This window comes from Larus michahellis, chromosome 2 (genome assembly GCF_964199755.1).
Source record: "Larus michahellis chromosome 2, bLarMic1.1, whole genome shotgun sequence".
Classification (NCBI taxonomy): Eukaryota; Metazoa; Chordata; class Aves; order Charadriiformes; family Laridae; genus Larus; species Larus michahellis.
The window spans coordinates 146,007,227-146,025,087 of record NC_133897.1 but is presented as its reverse complement, the minus strand read 5'-3'; the positions used below and the strand labels follow the sequence as shown (position 1 = coordinate 146,025,087).

The following is a 17,861-nucleotide window of genomic DNA, read 5'->3' as shown; positions in this document are numbered from 1 at the left end:
CTGCTCCTGCAACAACTCCAGACCACCGATTTTCCTTTTTCATGAAGATCCAAATTAAAAAAAAAAAAAAAAAAAAAAAAAGATGTGGTGGTTTACAGTCAGGTAAAAATATAGCCTAGTAGTAGTTGTATTTGGATCAGCAGTTGTACTCAGATTAAAAACATTCTATCTGTACAAAGTATTTGCTGTCCCCCAGCTCAATCTCCTTTGTATTTTTATTATGTTTTTTCCATACATTGACACCATTTTGATGTATTACGCTCCTGTATATTTTGGGCAGTAAGAGTTATTCCACTATGGTGCACTCTCAATTTTCAACACTCAGGAATAATCAGATACCACAACTGGAGAAGTTTTTCAAAATTAGCCCATATAATTTCTTCACTGAATTTGTTTTACTTCTTTTGAACTTGGTTTAACAAATTTTGTCCTAAAGCTGGAACATTTAAATCATAAATACTCACTTTAAAATTGAATATGCAGTATCTGCTTAATTTAATTTTTTCCCCTATCCGTCCTGAGGTCTTTGGCTGAATAACGAAAATAACTACTATTTTGCTTTCTGAGTAATAACATATACCTCAGCTCTTTCAACTCCATTTAACAAATTTATTTATGGTCCTATTAGCATATTTATTTCATTTTATTTAAGTTTACATCTGCACTGCAGTTTATAAAATAAATATTAAATAGAGTTATAATAAAGAGATGTGAAAGAAAACTACTGTCTTCCGAGAGAAATTGTTCCTTAAAAACACATAACTGCCTTTTAGCTGACTTTGGAAAAAAGCTTCTATACATCTTCAACTAATAGAAGCTATAAAAAACCCTTTGTAATATTGGAACCAGTTGAGAAACCACAAGTATTCAAATGCAGGAAATCATGATTTTATAACATTTTAATGTGATCTACTCTTGGGAAACAAAGTTAACCAAGCCCTATTTCTGTACAGGAAATATTCCACTGTACAGTTGTAATACATTGTGGTGAGGGGTACAGCTGCAAATTTTTCACCTGTAATGCCCCACTGGTATTGTGGCTTACTGAATTGCATCAAGATTGCCTTCCTGTCCGGAAAGCCCTCTAAGTACAAACAAGACTCTAAGCCCAGGTTTTATTTTCCCTTGGTATCAGAATATGGTAATTTAAGAGCCCTGAGAAATGCTTTTTAACCTTTTAGAAGAAATATGTAGCATTCTTTTATTAGGAACTATGTTCTTTGCCTTTTTAAAACACCATGTGACCAACTTATCTTATCAATTTATCAGGCTAGCAGGTTCAGAGTGAACGCAGGTGTGTATAGTAATGTAATCTGTCACAGATACTGGCTTTTTTCATTATGGAAAAATTACTCTAAACACACTACCAGCTTTTGTTAAGAAAACACAGAATAGCACTATGCTATAACTGAGAAGATTTCTACAGGACTTTTTAAACAGGAAAATATACGTACTATTAAGTGTCAAACCCATTTTTTTCTACTAACTGTCATTCATTTTTAGACTGAGTTTATGTGAAGATCACTCGCTCTTCTAATAGCAAAAGCAACAGTATTTCATTTAATTTATTAGGGTCTTAATGTATTGCTGTGAGTATTGAGAAACAAAAGTATATAGATAGGAGATATTATATTAGGGACTTACGTACTTGCAATACCTACTATCTTTTTCTGATGCAGGAACAATCTTTCACATTTTATTTAAGACATTTCATTTTCTAAGCTTCAGTATTTATTAATAATATAAGCACTATGCTGTTGAAATGTATTCACCCCTGGGATCGATGGTAGCAGTCTATTAATACATAAAGTACTGTGAAATTTTCAGTATATGGGCTATTTTGACCACATATTCACACCACAATAAAGCCTGATTCCTACAAGAAGTGCCACAAGATCAGCGTACAGCAGGAAGGGCTTTGGTTTGTAAAGTTTCATAAATCAGAGTTACAAAATCTGAAAGTACAGAACACGAGGAGAGTGTAAATCTGTCATTAAGATAATCTGATGGTTTCGTCAGTAGAATTTTCACTGGCTCAGTAACCCCAAAGGGTAAATTTCAGTGCAATGCACAGGCAAATTACGCACAACTTCCATTAACATTCCCAACTAGTTACGCTTAACTCCCTGCAGACTGCACTGAAACTGTAGGTCAAACGATACAGTCTCATCTCAATGCAGTGAACGCTAAGATCACACAGCAAAATAGTTAAGATTATATACACAAAATACAGTAACGAAATAGGAAAGTCTGAGATAATCCTACTCTCAGTCAAGGAAGTTCACAAATAATGTTTAAAGCTGGAATTCCTAAAGAGAGCAGGCTCTGTTTCTACATCGGCTTAAGACTCACTGTGTAACACTTCCACTCCTTTAGCCCCTACTTCCTTCTTTGCAAGAAAATGAAGACAATACTTACAATTAATAGTCAGAGTCTCAATTTTCAAACACACGTGCAAAACTTTTCCCAGCATCACAAAACTTGCTCACTTCCGTATCACCTGAAGTGTAAGAGGCTCAGGCTAAAAGCAAGCCTTCAGCCCTCTTAACAGACCTGTTGTTCACGTGATGACCTGTATCCACTTTTGTACACAGGGGTGGATGTCAACACTGCTTCTACCGACGGGAAAGCAGTTTCTTACATTAAAATAAAAGGCATTCCTTACAGTTCTAGTTTATGATCACATATACTCAATACTTATGCTGTTTCATTTCAAGCTTGTTCCTACCCTTCACACAGTAGAGAGATCACAAAAGCACCATATACAGTCTATGTATAGTAGAAGCATGACTAGTACTGTCATTTTGCATAACATCAAAAGGTAGAATTAATAAGAAATGTAAGTTTTAAAAAGCAGAATCCCGGACAAAGCACCAAATTTGCCTTCTGACCAATTCACAAGAGCTAGATAAATTATTTCACCATCCATCTAAAAAGCCCGATTATTAGAAGACAGTACTAAAATGCATGGCAGTAGATTCAAAAATCTGCAAACCGACAGGTTTATCGATAAGCATGGTTGAACTTTACAGTTTATTATCTAATAACACTATGAACTTAAATCACTAACCTGTCACACACAAATCATCTGGATTTCCAAAATAGTTGTTGCTTTGGGAATGTAGGAAATAAATCAAACATGAATAAAATTTGTGGTTTCCCAAAAAGCTCTTTTCCCAGACTCTCAAATGCCCAGCTGAACACTGTAGCCCCAACAGGGAATGAAAAGTAAAAAGGAAGGAGAGCCAGCCAAAAATGAGGTATTCTCTGTTAAAAGGAAAAATGAATGTCTTTGACATTGATCATAATTCTTTTCCTGTTGACTGTCACGTCAAATCTTTCCTGGAATAATGACTTACAGTAGGTCTAATGTCAGTCATTCTTAAGCTCATGCTTCCTTAAGCCACTGTTTAAACAACCACAAGGTGTTAGAAAATGACCGTTTTTTGGCTGACAGTGTTGAAAAAATCAGATTTCAGACTGCAGAGTTTGCAAATGCTTTATTTAAATATTGTGAGTACATAAGGCAATGCAACAGACAATTTTTTGAATCCTCGCCTTTTGAAGTTGGAAATATTTTACGTCCTCCTAAAAGAGACCTCACCATCTCAGCAAATGTTCTGAGTGAATTTTACCAGAGTGGTTTTATTTACCTGGTCTTTATTAAAACTCGGTTAAGCCCTTGGAACCTCAGAACTATACTCATGGACCTAATTTTCTCCAGTAGACCTTGAGATCTGGTTAATTTAATCACCACTTTTTCTAAACCAGGAATAAGTGCTCTGTTTATTAGCAGACTATATAAAGAAGAAAGGCCAAAAAAGGAGACCTCAGCACACATTCATCTTTTCATCAGCTGTTATAATGCTGACTGCACTTGCATGCAATAGGAATCCTGGCAGGTACACAAGGGAAACATCCTCAAATACAAAAACCTGTCAGGGTTATAGCTCAGCGGATATTTTATTTTAACTTCATATGGAGAAACGAGCAAATGCCACAGATTGTCTTCCTTTTGTCTTCTAAGCTTTAACAGCTTGTGTCTCTCACTGGTTGACAATCCAGGAGAAAGAATTTTAAGTCTGTGTTGGTGATGCAGCTTAAATAAATCAGAGAGTTCAGAATTTGGAGCATTACACATCATATGACCACTTTGATTAGACAAATCTGGTTTTCTCCACCTTTTAAATCCATGGCCACTTGTGTAAATGCTCTCGTGAAAATACATAGCTTTTGTTTGAGATATAGGGCAGTGCCAGCAATATCCCTTATTGGAAAGACAACTCTACAATGGAAGGGCAAACACTGAGCACCTCTGTAAAAAGCTCACTAGCTAAAACAGGCCTCCAGCTGCAGAGGAAATCATCTGTATGTCTTGTTCACCTGCTTGGACAGAAAAGCATACTACTTCCTTGATGGCACACATATTGCCTCCCTATCTTGGTGAGCCCCTCACGGTCTTTGCTCTCTCCCCTGCCAACCCAAACCTGTCAACCTTGTTCTTGGTAAAGATAAATGATATAGACACGTGGCCCAGATGAAATCAGAAAAGTAAAACAACACAGGTTAATCAGAGACTCGCAAGACTGCAGGAAGACACAGGAAGACTTTGGAAAACCAGAAGCATAGTGCAAGCACAGTTTTAAGTCTCACAGCACAGATATCCAGCATTGCTTTCTTTGAGCTTAAACGCCTAAACGTAGTGAACTCCCGTTGTATCTGCACAATCTGAGAGTCACTACTGAATCACTAACAGGTTTTTTTTTTTCCCCTGCAACTCCCGCCTTCAAATTGTAAAAACACAACAGAACACTTCTCCTTTCTCAACTGCTGCAAGCTGGCAGCAGGGCTGAATTTAGCATTACATAACAGCTCTGAAATACAGCCCCTTGTTCCAGATTGGAATCTATTCTTCTTCAATTATTCTTTATGTTCTGGGACAGTGGCATTATCTGCACAACCATAAAATATTGTCTGGTATTAGAAATTGCTCTTACTCCCTTCTTCCTGATGCCATATTTCCAAAGCAAGCAGAACAATCAGGATGGAGGATATAACCACAAATTCTCTTTCAGCTGTCCTTGTAACCAGCTCTCATCATTTGGTAGATGAGGAGAGGGACTATGAAGTCCTTCCTGTGCAGTTTAGACTGTCTGGTACACTTTTGTTCTTGAGTTGCTCATGTATCTTCTACAACTCTGATATCCCTGCAGGAGACCTTTCTATATACCTTATAAAACATATTCTGCTTGAAGTCTATTTCCATGCTTCAAAGTCCTCATTGGAAGACATACTATGGATAGATTCACAAGAATGAGAATCATCACCAATAGATTCCAACTTTAACTACTACGAAACAAGAATGTCATAGGGCAAAGACCTGTTGTCCTATAACGGCAAGCTGGTTACCTTGTAGAACACAGTTTAATGTTAAACTGTGAAACTAAGGCATACTTTAAGTCTTCACACATGAATACTTGCTGAGACAAATCCATAAATATCTGCACAAGTTTTACTATAGAAATTATCTGCACAAGAAAGTGTCCTAAATGTAAGATTAACTGTTGTGGAGAAAGAACAGTAGGCTTTGTTTCTCTGTTTTTGTGTACGTATTTTCTTTAAGTACATAATAACACAGGCTTTTAAAGTTGCGTGTCCACATATCTTCAACCACAAGACTTTCTCTTATCAGCAATCTACTTGAATGATTTAAAAGTTTCACCTGTCACGACTGAGGAAGTCTCAGCATCCTGTTTGATGTACCAATACCAATCTTCAATATTTTAAAGTAATGGCATTGCTAGTTCATCTTGCTCATTATCTTTTGAATTCATTTTGTGAAATTTTTCCAAATTTGGACTTTCCTCTGCTCCTGAGGTGTGAATATGATTCTCGCATCAACACCATTCTACCCTTTGCCCTTGCTGATTTGGGATTACTCTGTGGATTACTCTGGTTTACATGACATTAGATGGAGTCAGCACTAGGATTAACTCCACTCTTAGGAAACGTGTGCTGTCTTAAGTGAAGTTATCAGTGGAATATGCTTTTTCTTCCCCATGTATTTTAAATATAATCTTAGCAATAGCGAAGATCAAAAGGGTATGCCTTTACCAACATTTGAGTTGCTGCCTGAAGGTCTTTTCTGGAGATACCCTTTATACAAGGGGTGCATTAGTGGTGGCTTAGAGCAATATTTATCACATTACTTAACAAGACACAGCCTATTTACTTTTTCCTCTTACGAGACCATGAAACTACTGCTCATGTGTGTATATTCCTTTATCCCACACTGACATTTATGAAGATAATTTAGCTGTGTCTAGAGCTTTCTAAACATCAATCCAAAAAAATCTCACAACTTGAAAACAGATAACCATTAGTAGAAAAGAAACAGAAGCTGACAGAACAGTCAAGAATTAACAGTTTTATTCAAGGAACTAGGAAGATGTTCACTATAGAAGACTGAGGAATATTCTAGATCCATAGCACATCTTTGTCTTGATACAGAACTCAGTATTAACTTTTTTTTCAGTTAGCTGTACAAGGTTGTACCCAAAACACTTGTAAGCAATGTGGCAAATGGGTTTTTGCTTCACTTCATTGATTTTGTGTTCCAAAAATAATACCCATGTATGTACTTTCTTCATTAGTAACAACTTGCAAATACTACTATATAAACTTTAAAGCAGTCTTGAGAAGGTATATTCACAAAAGATCTTGGCAGTGATGTAGACACAACTGGAGGAAAATAAGAAAAGGTCTCCAAGTCAAAAAGGGCTAGAAGTGATGCCAGACAGCAGCTTTAGCACCTGAGGATAAGAAACACCTTATGTCGCTGAACAGGAACTCCTTAAAAAATTAAGAAGGGGTGCCAGGGAAGTCTAAAGGTGTTTCACCAAATACTAGTTTTCTGAAAGAACAGTAAATCACACCGTGCCAAACAACATTTGTAGCATGTGAAAATGGGACAAACGAGGGATTAAAAATCAAATAGAAAGGGGTTGCAATGTCTGGTAAAAAGGAAGAACAAGAAGTTCAGATACTCTCAATCTCACAAAAGAAATACATCCTGATGCAATTTCTTGCAAGTGCATCTAGGATTCTCTCTCACTTCCTTCACACAAATGGATCAAACTTCTATTTCAAATTGCTAAAGAAAACGCAACATGGCAGAAACGTCAGTTCTTCCTTTTCCCTCCACGAATAAAAGCACTAATGTTGGGATTGTAAAAAAGTAAAGGATTAGAAACTTTAGCAGTGAAAATGCTTACTTTTGCAACAATATGAGTAAAAGCACAAGAAAATAAGCCCTTGGGAAGATTAGAAATAGCAGCAAGATAAGGTTTTACAGAAACAATACAGTTGATGTCAACTCTTCTAATCTGAAGCTGTTTGCTTATCCTTTGGCCGCAGCAGATGACACGCAACTTCAATATCTAGAAAAACGCTCTTTATGGTGAACCTTTTGCAAGTTCCAGGAATTTGAAGAATAGCTATAAAAACAAAAAGATTTCTAAAACTTACCTATGATTAAAACGATATGCCAAAAGAAGTTTAGCAAAGATAGAAAGCTAGATGAAATGTCACACCAGCTTACTTGAAAAGAAAGAACATGCAACTGGCAAACTTTTAATTCAAGCCAAACTATAGAAGTGCACCTTTGCCTGGGTTTATGTGAAGTAAAGGATTAAGGGAGACTGGTAACACAGCTGGTGACATTATGGGTCTTATTAGCATTTGAAGATATACACAATCCTGGGAGATTTTTTTAAAATATACTTTTCATATACTCTGATATCATTATTGTCTTCAATTTTACATCCTTTTTTCAAAAAAGCTGAAGTCTTTGGCTTGCAGATGTTCCTCTAATGTTTCAAGTCAAGAAGTGAATAAAATAGACATGTTGTTTTGTCTTTTCTTCTCTTTATATTTTGTGAATTTTCCATATGCACTAAATACACAGTATATTAAGAAACAGACATATATCCATACAGGGAAAAAAACGGACCTGATGAAACGCATCATGATTAATTTAAATGAGAACCTAAAGTTTGAGATGAGTATTCGGTAAATGCAGTTTACCTAAAGAATTTGAAAAGTTACTCTTTATTACTTATTCCACCCACATATCTATGTTAGACTAATAAAAAAAGGCATATTGTCCATGATTAAAATGGCTGTTTATCTACATTGTGCAGAGCTGCTCTGTGTAGGTGCATGGCCATTTCTGGAAAATGCAACAACTCACCACCTAGAGCCAGGCAACAGTTCCTGCCATAATTAATGGCCGTACCAAAATTTGGATCCTCCGGGTAGGCATTTCTGCACTCCATGTGCCCAAGAGCACAGTTTTTGAATAGATGTCCTCTAATTTGACTTATATCTTTCATCTCTTCCCTTGTAATTGAAAGCCCAAGGTAGTAATATAAGACTCACTAAGAATTAATTAATCATAAAGTTGACAGACCTTAAGAAGAGAGTGTGCCACAGTAAAAAGCACCATGGAAGGAAGCTATACAGGGACGCTTGACCACAAACTTAAACCAAGACTGATGGAAACAGTTTTGCAGTCAACGTATAAGATTAAATGCAAATCAGAAGAATTATGTGAAGACCAGTAGAAGTTGACAGAACCTGAACAGTGGTAGCTGAGTGCTTCCCAGTTTCTACCTTGCTGCCTGAGGCAATCTCAGGAGAAATGAAAGAGGATTGCAACTACCTTCTTTTCTCTAGACCGTAGCATGGAAGCACAAAGCAGCAGAATGTGTGTGTTACTAGAAGTCCAGCTGCGCATGCCCACTTGAAGAACCACCGATATTCCCCCTGTACAGCATCATATTATTACACAAGCACATACATTATGTTCACGATGTCTGTTATCTATAATGGGAGCTTAATGTAATTATACTGAAAACTTGGTGTGCTGTGCTCTGAAAATGCCATCCTGAAAGAAGGTGAACTGCTGCCTTTCATAGCAACCTAATAGGGTCACCAAGACAGCATACAATAACACAATTTTGATCTTTGATTCAAACCTCATGCCAAGGGGGGCTGATTTTTTTCTATTTAATTTTAATTTTCATATAACTGAAAGGAGCTGACATTTGGCTGTCTAGAGGGTAAAGAAATTGGCAGGACGCTTATATGATCTCACTAACAGTATGTGCATGGTAATAACATTATACCATTTATCTGAGGAAGATTACCCTACTTATCTATAACTCAAAGCATATTGGTGCATAATTCAATTTTAAAAGCAATTTTTAAAGTTATAGCAATAATGAAATATAATTCAACATTTCTGAACAAATAGGAAGAATTGGGAGATATTTATTTCCCTGGACTCACACCACCATTCTGATTAACAAGCAGATTCAGATTAAAAAAAATAACGACAGATCCAATGATAATGAAAATGATATTAAGAAAATTAAAACTGAGCAAAAGTCGAAATAGTTATGCAAGGAATAAGTGAATTTATGGAGATGAATTACACTAGACAGGAGAGAATGTAACTACCTGATTGTGTATTTGAGAAAGCAAAAATTCTCAGAGTTAGGGATCAGTGTAATGGTGAGGTATGGTCTATTTCTGGGGCACAGAGTCCCACAGCTGCAGCGCTCAGCCCTCCTTTGAAGGGCAGTTCCATGTTCTCACACAGTCAAACTGGACAGCCCACTTCAACCCTCTCAAATCAAAACGAGAGAAAATAGATCCTCTCTATCCTGTAGGTCTTACTAGAAGAAGCACAGCCACCTGCCACCACAGACACAGGAGACGATGGCCAGATTAGAGATTTTAGATCAATGATTCCCCTGAGTTTTGGCAATTTCAGACCAGAAAATTTCAGACGTGAGGTGTTTTCTCCTGTGTCTCAGTTTCAAATCAAACGAAGTCTTTAGGTAAACATTGATGGATGAAATCATAGGAAGACAGAATAAAAATCCTGCATGCTTGCAAACCAGAACTGATAAATTCAGCTATAGCTTATTATGTCACGGAAAAACTTCGCAGGTAAGTGGTTAAAACGTGTACACAAGTAGTTTTAAAACTAAAGATGTGTTCAAGCTGTGGAATTTACCTCCTATTGATTTTATAGAGCTCCTGACATTTGTTTTGTGCCCATTTTTAATAACCCTAAGTTTAAAAACATTTGCTTCACCGAAGTAATGTTTTCTTTTGTTAACAAAAGTAGAAACTCTCATTACCCACCTGAAGAACATCTCCAAGGTCAGCAGTGCTAATATCTGGGTCTTCAGTGGTATTAAAAGGAACGGGGTTAATCCTTACAAGAGTGAGCACTCTGGGTTCTGGATATCTCCACAACATCATGCCCGGACTATCCTCAGTTTCATTGTAAAACACAACTTCATAGGCACTGGGCAGTTTCTGTGCTTCTGTCAAATGAAAGAAAGCTATAATCTGTTATATAATTTCTAGAAAGAAACATGCTGGTTTATGAGACCAAAGTAGTTAAAAATAAACCCCTCCGCATCAAAAGGAGAGAAAATAAAAAAGCAATTTCCCCGACTTTTAAAAGATTACAGCTTAATGGAAAGAAATCAAAAAAGTATTTTTTTTTTTATTCTAGCAGATGTCTTTTCAACTGCTTTTCCAAAAAAAGTCAAGTATTCACTGTAAGAGGCAAGTAATCTTTAATAGGTTACTACTGTATTTACTGTATAATTAATAAAAAAGAAGAGCGCAATAACATTTGTACCTGCATCCTGTATATATTGGAACAGGCCTGTTCTCAGATCATCTGAGGTATGCTCAGTTTTGAAGGCTTGATTCCTTTCCGTAGAAAAACAAGCGTGGTGTGGACGTTCAGATATCAATGTCGCTACACTGCCCTTTTTAGTGAGGTACTGCCACAGAAGCTCCTGGAGAAGAACTAAACAGTTCAAATGCTCTTGACCCCAGAAAACCTTTTTTTCAAAAAAAAAAAAAAAAAAAAAAGAGAGAAGAAAAGAAAGGGAAAAGACAAAACAATTACAAATACTTAGTTGCTTTTGAAGGGAAAAACCTCCCCCAAAACAACAGGAACTTTATACAGCTTTCAGGCTGCTCTACTTATACCTTAATTGCTTGCAAGCATCCATAATGTGAAAATGAAGAACAGGAACAACAAGAAATCTCTACAAAACCATTTGGCAAATTTGTTCTTCTCATCGTTTGAAGGAAAGCATTAATTCTTACCATTTACAATCGATACTGATGCTGCCTGCAATAGCACAGAACTTAAAAGCGATACACAAGAACTAACATCTGAGTGCAGTACGTATTGCAAGGAAGCAACTAGCAATTAATAAAGAAACAAGACCTAGAACCAGTGTGGGATGAAATCAAAATCACCAGATGATAACTTAAAAGTCCATGGTAAGGGTAGGAGTAAATAAGTCAGGTGTGCACATAAAATCAGTGCGATTTTTTTCACTGGGGAATACTGATTTTCAAATATGAAAAAACATCAGAAGATGCCCAAAGGGTGTGTAGTACAGCTTTCACGAAGGAAGCTTTTCCTTCCCCTGCATCTACATGTAAGCCCATGGAATAAGCCAAGACCCTCTTGAAACACAGCTACAGCCAGTCCTGAGCTGCTACCCAGGTCATCTCCCTAATTCAGTGCATCTCTACTGCAGTTTCTAGAGTACCTCTGGCCTCAGGGTCCCACCCTTGGTCTAGCACAAGCTCAAAGGAGCTCTGTGTCACCTAAGCTGATCCCAGAGGCCTCGGTCCCCCATTGATGGAGGAGGGAGAAATGCTTTTACCCCCCAACTTCTATTAGTTTTATTTTAAGGCAGCTGGAACTTCAGAGCACAGAACTCCTACTACAATATTCACAGATGCACCAATTTCACACAAGCTCTCTAGACTCTGCTGCAACACAAATTAACAGTGGTGTAAGAGGAGGTCATGTTTAGAGCTGGTAAAATCATTAGCCATAAATAAATTAATTTGAAACAGAATTGCTAATGCTTCTGTCAGCATTCTAAAATCTATTCTGCCAGACCAAATACTTAATTGTCTTCTGCAAAAGTGAATTATCCCAGTATATACTCTAATAATAAATGGCTTTCTCAGATTTATGGATATTTTCCTGGTCCTTGTCAAAACCCCAAAATTTTGGGGAAATCCCCTCCCCCCCTTTTTATTAACAACATGTAGAGGTAGTTAGCCAAGTACCTGTGAATAACAACTAAAAAAGAAGCAGAGAAACAAACTGACTGTATTTATTCATTAAGATATAATTCTTTAAAATTCATATTATCCAATTAGCCCTATTCCCAGTGCTGTGGTTTTAAGAACTTCTAATGCCGATTCTGGGAAAAGACCTAATGACATGACTAAATGTCAAAATTTCCTTTTTGTGTTTTATATGCTTGATTTATATATTTATTTGAGAACATTTGGTGTGTATAGATACTACAATAAAAATAATTAAAACAAGACATATCTTAAAGCCCACTTGTTTAAGCCGCACAGAATCTATTTTTCATTTCAAGAACTCCCATGCGTCTTGGACTGGTTTCAAGTTGTGGGCACTTCCAAAAAGGAGAGGATAGCATGGAAAACTGAGTATTAATTGCTACAAACAACAGTTTATAATTACTCCCCTGAGAAATTGGTGTAAGTTTAAAAAGAAAGGATATGTATTTCTTAAAGCTACCCCTAGGCATTACAGACACATAGCTCATGGACAAACACGCACACATCAGAACAGGGTCCTAGATATTAAGCGTTAGTAATTTGATCCACTAGTTTTAAGGGAACACACACATACAGCTATAATACATGGCTTAAGCAGTATTAAAAAAAACCACAAAACAAAACACTACACAATTTTTCAATCAACAGTTTTACGTGAAAAACTAGATACTTATTTTGAAAGGTAAAATAAAAACCACCCAAAACAAACAAGCAAAACTCCCCAACTCAACGAACTGTTGTAGGCTGCAAAGCTTTATGGGCTTTTATGCAATTTATTTATGAAATCTCAATCACCCAAATCCAGTCCAGCTCAATAATAGAACCATAAGTATCTTATACAGACCTGCAGCAGTCCTCCTCTCAAATCGATGTATATTTTTGGAACAGATTGCTCTGGGCCAGGATCACCGCTGTGCTTACACCACTTGGCTTCCACATTAACAGAGCAGCAAAAAGGGCCCATCAGAGACCTGGCTTTTTCTCTGAGACTTGTTTTAAGTAGGAAATCTTTTATGTCAAGGACAAAAGATGATCCATGGATTCCTAAAAAGAGAGACAGAAAATTAATCCCGCTCATTGTTATTTGCCCCAAATTTATGCGCTTATTTCCCAAATTCACTTTACCACGAGCCTGGGAATCCCTGCCTGCAAGCAATTACTCACACAAGTAGTCCCACTGACTTTCATGGAAACGCTTGTGTGGACAATCGCTCTCCTCACCAAGCAAGAGCACCACAGTTGGGCCAGAAGACTTTTTTTTTTTTCCGGCTTGCTCTCTGACACCATTGAGCAGGCTTTAGACAGCGTTGCAGTTACGGTGCAGGTATGTCTCACACACATTCCTTACAAAGAACTATTTGCCAAAACATTATGATTTTTTACATATGTGAGTATTTTAAGGTTTATGAGAAGAGACATTTTTCATTAAACTATGAAATTTTTTTTCAAAAGAGTCCATTAAGAACAAGAACAGCTGCTTCACTTGATTATATTTTAAACTGATAGGAAATAGCTATTTTGAACGCTTCTCTCTGCTTTTGTTCAGGTTAGTTACTATAAAATATTGCCTTGCTAGACTTTGGAGTGCTTAGCAGGAGAATAAGGGTAATGTTTGAATTCAAATAATTCAAAACAATTACTGTAACTCAAAATATATAACATGTGTTTACCTAAAAAACAGTTTAATCTAAACTATTCACGTCACAACCATTTGCAATTTACATAGCTTTATAAAACACAAAAATGATAATGCCAGGTTAGATTTATGACAGAACTTCACATACTCTCATTAAAGACCCAAACATTTTCAGGAAAGAAACACTATCTAGAAATGTCACATCTCTTGTGAATTTAGCTTACAGCAAATCTCTGTTTAATAAAACAAATCATACTTAATATCTCTGTATTTCTTTAGTGTATTTACATGAAAAGTATTACATCTGAGGTTGGGTCAACTTCTTTCTCTTCTGGTGCTCTTACTTGGACTCCACACTGAATACTGAATGTCACCATACTTTGTTATGCCCACAGATTATTTTTCTAATGAAACTAGATATTTACCAAAGGCAAAAGATTAAAAAACATCTAAGGCTTACACACAGATGTTTCAACATACAGTTCCATTTTATATTTTCATACTTTTGCTGGTAGAAAAATCCCACAAATATACAACTCACTGTTTTGAATACACGCAATCAAACTTCTCCTATGAATCTCTCTTAGCATCCAGAAAGAAGTCAGTCTGTCTGCATCCTAGGAGTTATGACTTCATAATACCGCGAAAAATTTTACACAATGGAAGGAAGTATATTGGATTTTTTTTTTTTTCCAATCGAGCATCCACTAGGAAGGTGGTCCAACAGCCCCCATAGCAATAATGGCGTTGAATTGTATTCAAGCCAAGCAGGAACCACAAGAAGAATCTCTCCCTTGCGCAGTTTGAAGTTTAGTAAGAATCATCAAGGGCTCGAGCAAACCTTTGTCCCATGCCAACCAATGGGACTGTTGGCACTGACTGGGAAAGGGGTTTCAGCTCTGGGTTATTTATACTGGCTTCTGAACCCCTGCGTCTGGTCTCATGTGTAACAGTTTTATATGACAGAAACTGTTCAGTGTTTTTTTGAACTTCAGTGATAATCAAGAAAACTAACATCAACACACCCTGATGCCTCTCCTTTTGGTACTGGTTCAGACTTGATTCTGTAAACTGTGGAATGAAGCAGCTTTACATACAGTCTTAAACCAAGAAAAAGAGGTATTTTTATGGGAAGGGCTCACCCTCACCCTGCTATGGCTCTGTCCTGTTATTTTAAGAGGCACGACAATATTTGGAAGTTCAATTTTTTTATACTATACATGGAAGTTTGATTTTAAAGAGGAGAAATTCTCAGTAACTATTGCACAATTCCGCAATATACAGAAACGTTCTATAGTTTCATAGGAATATGTGCCAAGTTGCAGAAATAACAAAAGGGAAAAAGGAATGCCAGAATACAAGTGGTTTTATTTATGTTTTCTTTCACTGGGATTACACTTGGAAGGATTATGCTTTGCAGTCTTTTTCTGTTGTCCTCTCAGCTCCACAAAGTACAAAGAAAACACAATATCCAATGGCTTAGAAAAAGAACTGAGCATTCAGCACATAATACTGCTGGTTCAAAATCATCAGTGCCTTTCTCAAATGCTATGTAAACAATGAGAAATTAAGACACAACTAAGAATAAGGAAGTGTTGGTAAATTTTAAATAAAAGAAATATTAAAAGACACATCCATGGATTGTGCTCTGCAATACCAGGAAAAGTCCAGGGACTCAATGAGAGGTTTTTCTTTTTCTTGCTGCAACCCAGATTGCTCTTGTGTACGCAAGAATTACATCCTTGTCCTTCTTAGCAGTTATATCTACATGCCCTTTTGGGGATGAAGTGACTTTTAGTATAAAAAACACTGTGCTCTTAATAAAAAGAAATAATGCAGAGAGCATTCAGACAAACTTGCACAAAGTGATGTTTTGAGGAAGCTTAAAGAAAACAAATGAAGAACAAGAAGTATGCACAAATGCTAAAAAGCGATAGTAAATAGAGAGATCTCTGGGCCTGAGGGAAGCTTCAATGGGGTACCACTACTATGTAAATCCTAAAAGGATGACATTAGAAAAGAAATAATCTCACATCCTAAGGGAAGGGAGTGAAGAAATACCAGCATGCACTAGAAGGGACCTTAATTTAAGATTTCTAAATGTCATACTAACATTCAAAGTAAAGGCTCAGTTAGTGAAGTTGTTTTCCTATGACTAAGGCAACCAGAAAGGTAAAGACGCAAAATAATTCTCCTCTGTTTTTTTCCCTCCCACACACTATTTTCAGTCAGTCCTTTCATGCATCTCTCACAAACTTCTATTGTAGAATACTAACGTCAGTTTAAACAGATTAAATCAAAGTCTCCGTTTGAAGTGAACTTGAGATGGCACCACACAGAAGTAATATATCTACGTAAACGATTGTTGTGATATGTAGAAGTTAACTTGTTCTGTTTGGATTATTGCTCATGAACACCAACACACTTTTCAGTACGTGCAATAATTTACTTCCAGGAACAAATAGTTTCATGACTTTTAAAATACTCCTCCAAGAGACTAATAAACATGAAGCACTGGCTTTCGACAGTGTTTAAAAAATGCTGCCAGCCCTCCATTGTCAGACTCCACCCAAACCCACAATAGCACCGCAATATGCTGCCATGTTAACTGAGCAAAATACAACCTACACCAGGCTTCTGCATGCCATTGGAAGGATTACCTTTATGATGACACATGCTCAAAAGGAATATCCAGGTATTTTTATGCAGTTGGAAATAACACAGGAGGGTTTGGAAAAAAAAAAAGCTAACACTTGCTTGGTAATGTCAAGAAATTAACTTGATTACAACAGAATAACGAAGAAAATTTACTAAAAGACAATATTTACTTTGATATTCGAACGCCTTTTGTTTTTTAGTCAGTAGAGACTTGATATACACTAACATTGACAACGACATTTCATAGAATCTGAGTACCCTGAGTTATAAATACAGCTGTATTAGGTTTTATATGTAACTATCATATAGTTATATTAGCATTTACCAATAATAGGAGGCTCCCATTTGTGTATATAGAAAAAAAAAGAGCTGGCCTGTTTTAATAGATGCAGCAAATACATTAAAACAACGCTTGCCTTACAGTAACAATCACTTAGTGTTTAGGCAAAACAGGTGTTAAGAAAGAGTTCTGTTATTTTTCCTGGTTCACAGACAAAGGAAGAGACAATGTTTTGACATTAACTACAGACTTTCTGTTTTCGAAAACATTTTAAAATACTGATATTTGAATCAACTCCAAATGAAACAAGTAGAAATGTAGCAGGAGGTTTTTTTTTCCTTCTATTATGCTCTGTGCATTTGCTCTTTCTTAGCTGCAAATCCTGTTTGGTTCACTGCACTGTCACCCAACACAACATCCAGAACAATTTTAATTGGCAAACTTCTATATGGGAAAAGAGTTTTAAGAACGTGGAAACACATGTATTATAATAAATACAGCAAATGGCACTGGACTATAGTCGAGACATCTTTTGAAAAGCCTCTTGGAAGCTAGTAGCTTTGCTACAGACTGTAGCGATAAGAAGAAAAATGCTTTTCTGAGTTTGGGGCAGCTCAGAAGCAAGACTGTGTCCCAGAGCACAGAGCTCGCCACGCTGGTTTGGACTGGGCAAGGTGCACGGGAGTGATGTGGTCTGCACCGACCGCAGCAGCTGGCAGACTGCATCCCACCCAAAGGGCTGCGGTGCACTCTGAAGGAAAAAGTCCAGGCTCTCCCATGGGCCCTCCCTGCCTGGGCAGCAGAGCTACAATCTGGCTGACAAAGGTTAATTAGTGAATGGTTTTCCTTACTACCTTCTGCGTTAATGTCACATGTTACTAAGGTGATAATCTGTGATATGCTTTTGAGCATTCATTCTTCATATCTGCCACTTCAGTAGCTAGTTTAAAGTTGCCAAAGATACTAAGACAGTTTTGAATACATAAATATGTTATAATCTCTAATACATTGATAATTATCTACAGGATTTTTTTCCTCTTAAGAAAACTTAAGATACATCATGTAATGAGTAGT

At 36.8% G+C, this 17,861-nt stretch overlaps 1 protein-coding gene across 5 annotated transcripts in view; it reads right to left on the bottom strand.

Moving 5' to 3' along the window:
- The window catches only part of VPS13B (vacuolar protein sorting 13 homolog B), a 479,916-nt gene that overhangs the window by 71,194 nt on the left and 390,861 nt on the right, over positions 1 to 17,861 (bottom strand). For all 5 annotated transcript variants that reach the window (XM_074577514.1, XM_074577516.1, XM_074577511.1 and 2 more), the window contains 3 exons: positions 13,058 to 13,257; positions 10,724 to 10,931; positions 10,216 to 10,400 (listed from right to left, as the gene is read on the bottom strand). In XM_074577514.1, the coding sequence (XP_074433615.1) occupies positions 10,216 to 10,400; positions 10,724 to 10,931; positions 13,058 to 13,257 (593 nt within the window). The remainder of the gene's footprint in view (positions 1 to 10,215; positions 10,401 to 10,723; positions 10,932 to 13,057; positions 13,258 to 17,861) is intronic.